At 47.1% G+C, this 14417-nt stretch overlaps 1 protein-coding gene across 1 annotated transcript in view; it reads left to right on the top strand.

The window, feature by feature from the left end:
- The first annotated feature begins 800 nt into the window (after positions 1 to 800).
- Positions 801 to 14417, top strand: part of LOC103908113 (store-operated calcium entry regulator STIMATE-like) — a 26119-nt gene continuing 12502 nt past the window's right edge. Inside the window, 4 exon segments of the mRNA XM_019474897.1 lie at positions 801 to 834; positions 1263 to 1383; positions 2381 to 2476; positions 4497 to 4618. Of these exon segments, the coding sequence (XP_019330442.1) occupies positions 801 to 834; positions 1263 to 1383; positions 2381 to 2476; positions 4497 to 4618 (373 nt within the window).

Below are 14417 nucleotides of genomic sequence, written 5' to 3'. Positions count from 1 at the left end.
GGTGCCCTCTTCGTGGGGGGGGGGGGGGGAGTGGGTTTCTTCTAATTAATAAGTCTAATGTAATGGAAAACCCTTTTACAGCTCTGCTTGTTCCAGAGCATTGGTACCTATAGGTTTAAAGGGAGAAAAGTTGGCCTGGTAGCTCGTACTTTCTAAAATGGGCTCCTAGCTGGGGTGACAGCAAAACAGTCAAAAGTGACTTCTGCATGGGATGTGGTACGTGGTACTTTTCCATTAGCAGCTCCTATTTGCACATGTAAAAGCTGGTTGAACCCAAGGAGAGCATTGCATCTCCGACAAACTAACTGGGACCCTTTGAGATGCTTCTGCAATGCTCAGACCCCACTCTGAGCAAAACTAGGTAAAAACCCAACTCGCTGTTATCTCCAGGTAGTAACTAGAGAAAGCTCGGAGCAGCAACTGCAATAGACAGCACCAGAGGACTCCTTAGAGGAGGAGAGACCTGAAGGGCTGCAAGGAGAAAACTCATCTATGGCCAGAGGGACTTCATCATAGAATAGTTTGGATTGGAAGGGACCTTTAAAGGTCATCTAGTCCAACCCCCCTGCAATGAGCAGGGACATCTTCAACTAGATCAGGTTACTCAGAGCCCCGTCCAACCTGACCTGGAATGTTTTCAAGGAAGGTAGAGTTGCTTCAAATATCTTTTTCAGGGCATATGGTTAGTGGTACTGAAGCTATGTGTCTCGGTCTACTGCTCCACAGTGGTAGCCAGTGGGCGTGCAAAATACTGCGTAATGAAATAATGTTTTAATACTAGTTGGCACAAGCTTGGAGCCATGCCAGCTCGTGGAGTTTCGGGGCTTGGCACTCGTACCTTTATGCTGGAGACATGTGCAAGGTCCTGCTTCCTCGAAGGTCCTCTGGTCCTGTTAGCTGCAAGGAGGAGGTGGCTTTATTGTCCTGCTGTGGCTCAAAAGCTTAGTGGACTCTTGGGCCATGTCATTTCACTGTCACTACCATAATTTCGGTTTGCCTGGAAGGCTTAGCAGAGCTGGTAGGTAGTGGTGAACCCTCCCTAGCTTCCCTCAGGTCACTTCTCATGGCATGAAAATGCTGCTGCTGAAGGATGCCAGAAGCACACACCTACCTCCCAAACACCTCTGCTGTTCATCCTTCTGACCTGCAGGTGCATACATTGCCTCTGGTCACTTTGGAGCTGGGTCCTTTGGCTTTGCTCAGCTTTAGACTGGCAAATGCCGAGGGTCCTCCAGATTTTTTTGACTGATGTTGCATTGAAGATCAGCACAGCCCGCACACGTGTATTGGTTCAGCTCTGCTTGTTAACGTAACCTCTCTAATTTTCTTTGCAGTAAAACGATGTAAGGAACCAAAGGAAGAGAGGCGTCCCTGGAAGATATGGTGAGATGTTTAATTTGGAGCTTGAAAAGACCATGTATCTGTAATATTATTATTCTCTTATACTAACAATCTTCTAGGCTGTCTGAATATCCTGCATGGTATTTAGTCATTAAATGAAATGCTCTGCTGCCGCTTCCCAAGGGAAACCTCCGTAAAGTAGCTGGTGCTCCCTAGAAGTAATATTCCCTGCTCCCTAGAAGTAATACTCCCTGCCTAGCTCCTCCAGAAAAGCTTGGTTTTGCTGTAGGTGACTGAACCGAGAGGTTATGGTCCTCTCCAATCTGCTGGCATACCTGCACGTGGGCTGTCTCCCAGACAGGGTCAAGTTTTGTTCTTAAATTTGATTAATCGCTTTGGTGTCCCCTGACCCAGCTCAGGCATAGACCAGGCAACGTGTTTGGCTGTGTGTTGATGTAAGGTAGCTGGGTATTGCTGTCAGCTTCGGACACCTCTACAAAGCATCTCTGTGTTGTGGGATTTACTGGCTGCCAAGAGGTGGGCGTATGGGTGGGCTCAGTGTACGGTCAGGCTGGCTGGGCAGCACAGAGCTACCAGCCAACGTTAGTGATGAAAAGCCTGTTAGTCTTCTCAGTTTGGTTCTTCCTCTAAAATAATTTGGGAATTCAATCCAACTCCCTGTGGACAGGTGCAAAAATCGTAAGTAGCTGAACACCTTCCCTGTGCCTACTGCTGGTTGGAGAAACTGAGGCTGGGCGGGGCACTGGAGGGTGAACTGCCCTTCGCTGCAGGCTAAAACTCAGCAAGTGTCAGGTGCAGATGTGCAAGACTGAGCTGCTACGTGCTGAAGTGCTATCTTTTTTTTCTTAAGTATTTGGAGTCAGCCAAACTGTCCGTTTTCACCATGTACAACTTCTTGGGCATCAGGAATGCATCTTGGAGGAAAGCAGATCCATGCAGGGCCTTCACGTGGGTGACTGCTGGGTTGCTGGTTCTCCAGGGCACAGATATTTATGCCTTTTTTTTTTTTTGCCTCCAGGTTTTATGATACCTCCAAGCAAGCAATAGGTGCCCTCTTCATCCACTTTGTCAATATTTTTCTGTCGGATCTAAATGAAGAGGACCCTTGCTCTCTGTAAGTACACAAGGTGCTTGCATTCATGTCCTACATCTGTAAAAGGAGGAAGCAAGCCTGTTGGAAAACGTCATATATGGTGGAAACATCCATTTAAAGTACCAGGTGGGGACAAACCATGCTGAGCTTATTTTCAGGGTCTGGGTTGTCTCCTGGTCTTTGTAGTCTCCTGGTCTGATGGAGATGAGGCAGTGCTACTGTGCTTTTCTGAGGATTAAAAGCACCTTGAAATATACTGGCAAAAAGCCGCAATAAATGACGCAGCGCTGCTCCACGCAGTTGCAACTGTTACATACTGTGCCATTTGTTTGCACACCGGGTTTTGCAATTTGGCTGGTCTCGGAGCAGTATTGAGAATGCTTTCCTAACTGCGGGGGAAGGTCTTTGTCCAATGTAAGGATGGTTTTTTGGATATTTGGTTGCACCTACCGCATGTATTCCTGTAGTCCTGTTTGGGGGCTTTCTAAGCCAGACTTCAGACTTAACGTAGAAGTACCACCTTTACTTCAGACCAGCCACTTCACAGCTGCGAATTTAGTTTCAGAATTAACTTTATCCTGTTTTGAGAAACTCCTCTAGGCTTCATAAATGCTGCTGAAAACCTTCTGGCCCATCTCCTTTTTGTATGTTGAAGTGCTGCACCTTGATACATTTCTTTAAACAGACCCAATTTTGGCTTGGGCTAAATATAACCTCTAATATGATTCACTGCTTTTTAAACAGACGCTGTCTTAAAATAAACCGTTTTGTGCTTATGCTGTGCCCTTTAGTTGTTTGGTTTTTGGTTGGTTTGTTTTTTCCCTTAATATGTTCTATGTTTCCCTGTGCTGCCTGACTTGTCGTCCTGAATCAGGCAGCTTAAAACTCTCAAGCCCTGTCTCTAGGCTTTGAGGCTCATACGCTACGTGTCCTGCCCAGTATAAACCACCAGAGCCTCATGTTTGTATCGGAGTACTCCGACTTCAGCAGCTGGAAACTGTAATAAGCTAGTCTGAGCCTTTGGATGTAGAAAAACTTAATGTCGTGTTTTCAAAATGGATATCAAAAGCAGATTGTTATTTTCAGTGTCTTTATGATACTTTCAGAGGCAGTATCAAGTTCTGGAAAAGGAAGTGTTCATTCCTGTAGCTCTGTGCTTGGTATTTTCTTCACACTGTAGAAATTTGGCCCGATCTAGCAGAAAATATTCCAGTAATGGAAAACTGGCCATAAAACATTAGTCTGAGTGATATTTTTTTTTTCTTTTCTCTGGAGTTCATTAAAATATCAAGCCCTGGATTAGAGCTTGGACCCTGCAATCCCCAGAAGGTCCCTGCAGGTCTCCTGCCTCTGGCGCTCTATCCAGCAAGGCTTAAATATCCAAAGCTGCAGAGCAAACCCATCAGGCCCAAATGTCCTGGTGGGGATGGGTTCAGCTCCTGGATGTGCAGTGGGGACCCTGAACCGGAGGCTTTTGGGGACCCCAGGATGCCTCCTGTTGAGCCAGGGCTTGTTGCCTCTCCCAAGACTTTCTGCCTCTCAGTCTGCGTCCCTGCTCATAGGAGCCTCTTGCAGCTGCTCAGTAAAATGGACTTTTTGCCTCTGCTGCTGCACAGTTTGCAGAGCAGCTGTGGTGTCCAAGAAGCTTCCTTTTTCTTGTATGAAATTCTAAAAATGTTTGGTTCTGTTTCCCTGAAACTTGGGACTTCATCCTAATAAGAACAAAAGACGCTGCAAGTGGAAAGCTTCTTTTTTGGGGGGTAACTCTTAAGCAAGGCTAGCCCAGGAAGTATTTAATGCTTTATGAATAAATGAGCAATGCCAGAGGGTTGGTGGAGCCTGCTCCCTTCTCTGCTGAACAGGCTTTTAAACTAAGAAATTGCTGGTAAGGCTATAGGTAAATCCAATAAAAGAGAAAGGAAGTGAGCTTGGACTATTAAGTGGGGATTTTTGAAGTCTTTGGGTTTTTTATGGATTCCCATAATGAAATAAAAGACTTTGAATATGACTTAACACAACTTGAATTTTCCTCTGCTTTTAGCTACCTTATTAATGTCATTCTTGATGCCACACTGGGGATGCTGCTCGTCTGGCCTGGTATGAAAGCTGTTTCCTGGATCATGCAGCACAAGAAGTGCACGTACCTGGTCTTCGGAGAATATGGTAGGTGTCAACCGCTCTGCACAAAGGTGGTTCGTTTGCCGTCAGCTGTGAATGGGGAGAAGAAAAGGGCAGAAACTACAGTTTGGGGTTAAAACACGTGAGCAGCCTGCTTCTGTTATCCCCTCTCCAAGGAGCTCACGGAGCATGGTAGTGATCAGCGTGTTAAATGCTGGGACATCCCTAGGTTGCAGGTAACTCTGCCTGCTGCCTCGCCAAGCACTCTTGGGCGTAGCAGGTTGGCAATGAAAGGTTAAACATTTCCTTGGGTGGATTTATACCCCAGGACATGTGTATGATAAACTAAGGTGTTTGGGTGTGGTGGTGGTGATTTTTGTGGGGTTCTTCCTAGCCTCTCAGTTCAAAACATGGGGTTGTTCTTGAATTTGCCTTGAGCTGTAGTAGGCATCAGCAGGACACAGCCTGGCCCCAAAACTGAGTTCTCAAATGACTTGTGGGGTTTTGTGGGGGATTTTTTGATCTTAAAAAAAAAAAAAGCCCGAGTCTGGCCTGTCTCTGCTTTGATTCCTGCCTTGAGATGGAGAAAAATAGTTTCAGAAAAGCTTTTCTCAGCCAGCCCCACTAGAGGGTAGCACTTCTCTTCGGAAAGAGCAGAGCCAGTGCTTCTCCGTGGCTGCAGGAAAGGGAAAAATTACCCTTTTGCCTATTTTAAGTTGTATCTAATATAAAGATGAATTCAGTCTTACTTTCGAAAATATATCCTATTCATACCAGTCACTTTCCTATCTTTAAGACCTTAATCATTCTGAAGGTAGTCTCATTCCTTTTGTATTTTTAGTAGCTGTTCTAATAACTGAGCTGGTGGAACTTGGACCAAACTGAGATTAGTGCAGAGATCCCACTGACTTGTGAGCTTTTACTCAGGATCATGTTCAGCATATGTAAGTGGGTCATGGCACAGGATGAAGGGGATGGTTGGGTTTGTGAGACAACAGAAGCAGCTACAGAGTCGGAATGAGATGACAACAGATGGGTTGAAATGATGGGACGTGGCAGGGCTGGCTCTCATCAACCCTGAGAGCGGTTTTAAAGGTTGCAGTGGTCTCCAGAGCAGGTTCAGCATCCTGACGGCATGCATTTGGTGGGGACTACCTTTTTTCCCCCTAATGGCTCTTTCTCAGAGCTGAGGAGCCAAGCACAGAGCGCTGAAGTCATTCAGATGAGGCAGCACAGGAATCCAGATATTTTTGGTTCAGGGACTGGCATTTTTCCTCTTTTGAGCAACAAGGACTTGAAGCCCAACTGCAGCCATCCCAGGGCACAGCTTCATGCACCACGTTTGCAGCTGAGCAGAAGCAAGGAAATGTTAAAGTGTATTGACAGCTTGCTTTAACCTTGCAGAGCAGTAGTGAACATCCGTTGAGCTGTAGCTGGCCCCTCATGAAGGCTGGCTTAGACTACAGAAACAGTTCACTCCTCTGAGGAATCTTGCTTTTGGGACGTGGCAGGGCTGGCTCTCATCAACCCTGAGAGCGGTTTTAAAGGTTGCAGTGGTCTCCAGAGCAGGTTCAGCATCCTGACGGCATGCATTTGGTGGGGACTACCTTTTTTCCCCCTAATGGCTCTTTCTCAGAGCTGAGGAGCCAAGCACAGAGCGCTGAAGTCATTCAGATGAGGCAGCACAGGAATCCAGATATTTTTGGTTCAGGGACTGGCATTTTTCCTCTTTTGAGCAACAAGGACTTGAAGCCCAACTGCAGCCATCCCAGGGCACAGCTTCATGCACCACGTTTGCAGCTGAGCAGAAGCAAGGAAATGTTAAAGTGTATTGACAGCTTGCTTTAACCTTGCAGAGCAGTAGTGAACATCCGTTGAGCTGTAGCTGGCCCCTCATGAAGGCTGGCTTAGACTACAGAAACAGTTCACTCCTCTGAGGAAATCTTGCTTTCGTTAATAAAAAAAAAATGTTTCTGCTGTTGCTTGAATTTAGCTTTTGAATTGGGGATTAAATACCTCATCCACTGAGCGCTGCTCTTCGTGCAGGTCTCTGGCCAGAGTGACCACGATGGAGAAGCTAGATAGCAGTCAAGTGGCATGTCCAATGCAATCCTGTGTAGGGCTAGGGAAGCAAAACACCTGCTATCCTCATCTCGGGTGTTAAGTAACTTCCAAAATAGTTTGGAAGATGCTAGTGAACTTTGTACAGTTTGATACAGGCTCCAGAAATATGATTCATTTTCTGGTCTAATTGCTGTACCAGACTTTATGTTTCTTTGCTCAATTCTCCTGAGGAGCAAAAGCAGCTCTTGCAGTCCTGCAGAGGAGGAAGGGCAGAAAAGCACCAAATCCATGTTGCAGACAGTGGTGAGTGCTATTGGTCCAACCATCAGGAAAGAACAGTTGTGTCTTTGTCCAGTATAGCCAGCACCCATCTACCTGCATGCTCTTCGAGCAAAAAAAAAAAAAAAAAAAAAAAATCTGCTGCAACTGCTTCCTTTCTGACCCTCCAGTTCTTGGTTGCATCCCTGCAACTGATGCAAACCACTGCAGTTATCCTTTGTTTTGGGCTCCAGCAGTCCCTTCTGCTCTGCTGTTGGTATGCCTGTCTCCACGGCCCCGAGTGGTTCTCCCTGTGTGACTGCAATAGCTGCATTAATGGAGAAGCAAAGAAAAGGGAAGGGAAAGCACCTAAATCTATGCTGCTATTTTAAGCATCCAGCTGTCCAGAACTGTTTAGAAAAATGTATTACTTTCATATTTAAAAAAAAAAAACAGGAGACAGCTATTCTGAGATCAGCCTCTCTTGTGCCTGAGCTCTTAGCCAAAGACTGCTGCAGCCAGGAATGACCTGGTTTTTAGCTAGTGGAGCGTGAAAGGCTCCTATATGCTTATGTTCCTCCATCTTTGCCCAACAGCTCTTGATTACTCTTTGGACTGCATCTAAGCACAGGAAACTGCATTTTAAAAGGCTGCTGTCTCTTCTGCAGAAGCTTGGCTCCTAAGGCCAAAGACTGGAGAGGTTTGTTCTTCATCTTGGTTCAAGTAGGCTTTGGAGAATGATGGTTGCCTTACACATACTCAAAGCTAACAAACTCCACGAATGCTCTATGCATTGTTGCCCTAGCAGGGTAGCAGCAGGTCATGTCTATAGGTGCTCTTGCTGTGGGGGGCTTCCACAGGGAGGAGAGCAGAGCAGAGTTTAAGCTGCAAAGGACTTGGGAGGTGGTTACCCAAGGTCTTGGAGGTGCTGCTGGGTCTGTACAGACTGAGCAGGGGAGATGCTGGCTGGAGTCAGAGTGTGCAGATGAAGTCTGGTTCAGCTTTGTGCTCCACCTCCAAACTGCTCCAGCCCTCTTCTCCCTCACCCATTCCCATGGCAATAAGTAGCTCCCTAGAGGGAACCTCTGGATGGCTGCAGTGTCCTGGCATTGTAGTTGTGTCTAATAACTCTAGAGTATTACTTTAGAAATACTGGAGTATTTCTTTTAGGTAAGCAAACACTATGAATTTGCATTAAGAGATGGTTTCTGCAATGTGCAAGTAAAATGCTGAAGAGGAGCATTAAGAAATGATGGGGAGAAAAAGAGGGTGCTCTTGCTTGAAAATGCCTCTCTGGATGCCCATCTGGATGCTGACTTGTGTACGACTGTGGTTGTGGTCGCTGACTAGTCTAAGCTTGACACTTTGTGCTCATTCACTGTCTGGAAATGGAAAGGCTTGTTGCTCGGAGGCCTTTAAAGTCTGTTTAGTGGCCTGTTGAACTCTGGTCAAATTTAGTTGTAGGAGAATATGCTCTGTGCCAGCTGCTGAGTTTAACTGAGGACCTGTGTAGGCTGCGTTTGGCCCTGTTGTGATGTTGTACAAAAAAATTCCGTAACAAAGATTCCCATGTCCTGAAGCAGCCAAGGGAGCTGGCTGCTAATGCTTGAGGAAATATTGCTGAAAATAGCTCTAACCTGAGGGGCTGTCCCGTCCTTAGCATGCTTGGCCTTTCCACCTCCAGGACCAGGGAGAAAAAGTAAGGAGAGGACTGAGGATCATCCTCAAATGGTGAAGCGTGTGGCCAGGTCCCCTGCTTTGAGTCTTTGAACCTTCCTGGATCTGGCTGATAGCAGCAGGGTTTACCCCAATGCAACAGCAGTATCTCCAGGGACCAAAGACCCAGAGCAGCAGTGTGACGCTGCAAACTGGGGACTGATTCCAGCTCTACACTCTTGTATTTCAGATGCAGAACATGCCAGAGAGGGTTTGGGATGTCCACTGGACCCATCTGGCTGCTCTGATGCCAACTGGTTCTGCCCATAAGTGGTGCAATTGCCGGTCAGGTCCCAATCTCTGAAAACTTGTTCTTGCCCTCAAAGTGAGCACTTCTGTGCAATTCATATTCTTTCCTGTTATGTCTTACCCTCCTCTGTACTTGGCACTGATAATTAGATCCCTTGGTTTTGGAGGTACTGTTTGAGTATCTCTTAAGAGGTTTTTACTGACTTTTTCTGTCCCCACCATGTCACCCAGTGCCTTTCAAATATTCATATCGGTGCTTTCAAATATTCGCTTTTCCTCAACCCCCCTGAACCCTCTGCTATGGCTGTGGTTAGCTTTTTTCCTACCTGCTCGGTGCTCACACAGTCCCCAAAAGACTGTAAATAAAGCTGTCTGGCAGTAACGTGTGGGCTATGCTGACAGCTTGGTACCTCAGACAGCCTGGATTAAAACTAATCCTGTTGTGTGGTAACAACTCAAATATCTCAAGCAGTGCTGCTTTTGCTCTGCGAGCAGTTGGGCTCCCACACATAAGCGGGATATGAGACACGTGTGTCTGTGTGAGGTTGCTGCAGGCACCAGTGTTCCTAGGTCTGCACCAAGGAGGTGTTGCTGATGGTGGGGTGGGGAGCACCAGCAATGCTGCTGGAGGAGAAAGCTCTGAATGCAGTGTGTGCATCCTTCGGGGTGAAGGGGGATATTTATTTCTATCAGGGTGGGAGATGGCTATAAGAAGATTTGAGCAAAGGGTGTTTGTTAAGCTAAAAGGAGAGGCTGGTGGTAGAGTCACTGTGTAGAGCTGAGATGTCCTGGGTTACCTTCCAACTAGGAGTGGGGACAAGAAACTGGAAGTGTTCCAAGGGAGCATGATACATGTAATCTCCTAACAGGTGTGATGTGGAGGCTGCAAAGATACTTTGGACCTGTTCCCCACTCTTCTACAAGGGAAGGGAAGCTCTGAACACAGCAAAGAGGAGAGCATCTATTTTTTTTTTTTCTAGCCTCCAGGTAGCAGATTGGTTTTTGCTGGCTGGCAATCTTGTGTGGCAGGAACAGTCCTGTAGGCACTCACCTGGATTTATGCAGTGGAAACACTTGATGCAAGAAGAATCCTCTCCCATCCATGGAGCGGGGCACCTTAGGACAGCAGCTGGTCCATTAAAGATATTACGTTGCATCTCAGGATGCCTCTGACCATCTTGCTGTAGGAAGCCAGCACCTAAATGAGGTGCGTGGTTAGCCGGGATCAGCTCAATTTTTCCAGCCTTGCTTCCTAACGGTGGAAGGAGGAGATGTGGCCGATCTGTCTTATGGGCTTGTCCAGGGACCACACCAAAGGCTCCCTCTTACCTGATGAGATGCCGATAGGTGGTGACTTGTATGTTACTGGCATTAGTCAGAGGTGAATTAGTGGTGAGTTAGACATAGACGATGGCCACTCTGAGGTGGATCAATGGTCCTTGGATGACTTCAAACCTGCTGAGGTAAGGAGCAGCCAGCTGAGCTCCTTGGTGAAGAGGAAACGAGCCACTGTCTATTTATAGCTGAAGTCATCCTTGCAGCCCCGTAGGCCATGCTGCTGTTTTATTTTCATCTTTGTCCTGAGTTATTTTGGTACTGAGCAGCCCCCTGTCCTTGGGAGACCAAGATGCAGTAAAAAGTAACTGTGGAGACACCCTCCGAATTTCCTGTCAGGGGGTGGAAATTAAGTCTTGTCTAATTCTGAGCTCCAGGATGGATTCCTGTACAGAAACATCTCATCCCATAGTCTGAAAACAAAGCTCAGAATGGAAAAGGAGGAGGAATAGCTTGCAAAACAGTAGTAATTTTGAGCTGCTTAAGGTGATAGAGCGGACGGACAAATCTGGCCTCTGCATAGGCCTGTGGGTCTCTCTGTATCCTTCCGCTGTCTACCCTGGACATGTAAGAAGTGCTGATGTCCATCTAACTGTGGAGGAGACTCACAGCATCTTCTGTAGGTGATGCAGAAAAGACCAGAGTGAGAAATATGAATATTTGAAGCTCCATGCTGTGATGGAGGCACCTTTGACAAAGTGGGATGTGGTGGGTAGTAAGGGGTGCAGGTCTGTCCTGCTTGGTAGCGCAGGCTTGCTGTACCACTTGCATGTGCCCTGTACGCTTAGCCAGTGAAGCTGGCCTAACTGGTGCAGACCTTTGGTCTTGGAGAAGACGGGCAAGTCCATGCCTAGGGTGAGTTAAGAAGCAGGTTGTCTTTTCTAGTGTCTGTGTATCAGCCTGGTTAGCCAAAACCTGGCTAGGGCTGTTCTAGTGCACAGTATACAAAACTAAGAACCATAGCCCGCTGTTTGTGATGATGAATGGTAGTGACCTCCTATCCCCAAAAGGGTGTGAGAGGGCAGGTATTTGGGAGAGATCTCAAACTTGCTGCTGCTGCTTTTTGGGCGAGCTGAGAAGACAGAGGGAAGTGTTTCGCAAATGCTATTGTGACTGTAGCGCAGAAGAGCCGACTTGAAAAGGGTGCTGTGGCTGTTAGTCCTGTCTCCCCACGGGGGACGGAGCACAGCTGACAACACAGAGCAAAAGGGAAAGAGTTCAAATGCAGGAAGGACACGATGGATATGTTTTCCTGTTTTGTTTGTACTCGGAGCTCTGATGGGTGCTGGTAACCTGGGGGTTTGTAGGAGAATTGGTCAGTTTTGGGGTATGGGGCAGAAAGCCCCACTATACCTAACCTGTGCCAAAGACAGCTAGGCACCCGAGTCTATCAGGAGAGGCTGTCCATGCTTCAGGAGAATCAGAGCCTCTGACACCGGCCTTTGATTGCCAGCTGCCTATAACACTGCTTCAGTCTCCTCCACAGACCACCCATTAAGCTGTTGTCCGCCAGTGAGCGGAGACGTGCGCTTTCTGAAATCCTCTGCGGGCTCTGCTGGTTGCATTCACACGTAACCTTCCTGGCTCCCTCTTCCTTCCCCTCCTCCATGCAGTTGTCTGCTGGTCTGGCGCGCTCTCCTTGCTGTCTGCCCAGCTCAGCAGCCTCTCTGCACCCCTGGCCTCCCAGTCCTTCCCTCTCCCCTCCTTTGCTTCCTTCTCAATCACGGCTTGAGCAATTAAAAAGCTGGGATGCAAGGTGATCACTCTGAGGTCTCTGGCATGGACACACTAGCTGGATGCCTCTACTTCTCAGCTGTAGTTTTGCAACAAGGCAAGTGTTTTGGTACGTTGCTAACAAATGACAGAATAAAGACAAATATACATGCAAACCTGTTTTGCCCTTGCTGGGAAGCAGATCCCCCTAAAGCTGGGCTTGGTTGGATGCCAGCTCTTGCTAAATCCTGGTATGCGCTGCTGGTCTCTGTGGCTGGAGGTTTGCATAGTGGTTTGGATAAATGTGCTTTTGCAAACTGCCGGTGTCGTCTTCCCCTGCCACATCTCGACAGTACTGCGCTGAGAAGCGGAGCAGAGCCCCCAGTCCGCTGCCATCCAACAGCGTGTCGAGCATCGGCATCTCACGGTGGGTTGGGTTCTCTTGCACAGATGCAATTCCAAATTCCGGCCCGATTATGCTGGAAACAAGCATTGCCAGGGGTTATCTTTATATTCAAGTGGTAGGAGGAAATGCTGAAGCTTTCCTAAGCCAGATACTGTAGCTCAGTTTTGCAGACCTGAGATATTCTGATGAACCTGGGAAGATGATAACCAGCTGGCAGGGTGCTTACAGAGGGCTGAAGCAAGCACATGTAATAGATATGGTACCATTATCGTTGTTAACAATACAGATACGCTTTTACTTATTACTTGGTGAGTACTTCATTGGAAACATTCATATTTAATTAGCATTGATTCTTTTTGAGTGAATTGCTCTAAAACCTGGGGCGATGGAGCCCCTGTCTCTTTCTCAGACAGCAAGTATCACATAACCAGCCGTTCACTGCATCAGCAAAAAAATTAATTCTGTTTAGGACTGAAAATTTATGCTTCTTGTATTGAAAATGGTGACCAGAAATTTTCAGACCATTGCTGGCAACTGTGTGGGTAAGGCTTGGCAGGGAGCAAATTGCAGGTGATGTCTTTATATTTAATTAGCATTGATTCTTTTTGAGTGAATTGCTCTAAAACCTGGGGCGATGGAGCCCCTGTCTCTCTTTCTCAGACAGCAAGTATCACATAACCAGACGTTCACTGCATCAGCAAAAAAATTAATTCTGTTTAGGACTGAAAATTTATGCTTCTTGTATTGAAAATGGTGACCAGAAATTTTCAGACCATTGCTGGCAACTGTGTGGGTAAGGCTTGGCAGGGAGCAAATTGCAGGTGATGTCTTTAATGATTGATTTACTTTTAATTTTTTTTTTATAGAGTGTGCAGGATACTGACTGGTCCTTGTATAGAGGAGGGTCAGTCCAGCAGTATCTTTTCTTGGAGAGTGCTATTGGGATTAGCTTTAATTCAGAAGGGATTATCAGTCTGCCATTCTGGTCAAAATGCTCCAGGATTTTGTGAGCTGCTCCTACAAGGCTCCTATTCACTGGAAGCATGGGGAAAAAGTCGGGAGGACCCATCTCTGCAGACTTTTTCTAGGTTTGCTGAGGTGAAGAGAAATGAAGTCTCTGGTACCTTGACAAAAGGGTACCAGAGAAGGGGCAAACCAAATGACTGATGCCCCAAAGCAACACATGCTTGTAAGGAACCGTTTGAGTAGGATGCTGGGATTTCTGAGCTTTCAAGCTTTCCCTGTATGAAGGGATTTTAGTGGTCTGTGCTTTGAGGAGATGAGATACGTGCCCCCCCTTGCACAAGCAGGGCTTCCTCCCCTCAAATCCTTGTATCCATCCAGCTCAAAGTAGCTCAACACCATGGGGAGGATCCTGGCAATGCCCATCAGTGGCAGGAGAGGGGAAAACATGCATCTCCAAGGCTGTGTGTCCTTTCCCCCAAGCAGAGGAAAGCATATTTGTTATCCAAACCAGGATTCATAGAAGTTGATCCAGTCTCCTTAGAGTTACAAGGAATGGCTTTTCCCTTAAGCACCTGTGCTACTACTGGGCTGTGACCCTTGAAAGCCCAGGAGCGTCTGCAAGTGCTGGGGTTGCTGGATAAACATGGGGAATTTTGGGTCTCCAGGCAGAGCCAGAGCTGTTTCTCTCCCCTCTTACAAGAAGCTGCCTGCCTTGTAGGACACTCGTAGGACTTTTGCTCCAGCAAAGCTGTTGATCTAGGAAGGACAGGCAATGGGGGAGGAGATGCAAGGCAAGAAGGTTTTTGGTGGTGGTTTTCACCTCCTGGTGGATTTCAGAGGCAGGTTGGTGGAAAGGAGAGCAGGACGAGAGGAAATGGCCTCAAGTTGCACCAGGGGAGGTTTAGATTGGATGTAAGGAAAAATTTCTTTACTGAAAGAGTGGTTAAACATTGGAACAGGCTGCCCAGGGAAGTGGTTGAGTCCCTATCCCTGGAGGTATTTAAAAGACGAGTAGATGAGGCGCTTAGGGACATGGTTTAGTGGGCATGGTGGTGTTGGGTTGCTGGTTGGACTCGATGATCTTAGAGGTCTTTTCCAACCTCAATGATTCTATGATTCTATGACAGGAGGCAGATA

Source organism: Aptenodytes forsteri, unplaced genomic scaffold (assembly GCF_000699145.1).
Source record: "Aptenodytes forsteri isolate BGI_AS27 unplaced genomic scaffold, ASM69914v1 Scaffold173, whole genome shotgun sequence".
NCBI classification, from domain to species: domain Eukaryota; kingdom Metazoa; phylum Chordata; class Aves; order Sphenisciformes; family Spheniscidae; genus Aptenodytes; species Aptenodytes forsteri.
This window is presented reverse-complemented; position numbering and strand designations above follow the sequence as displayed.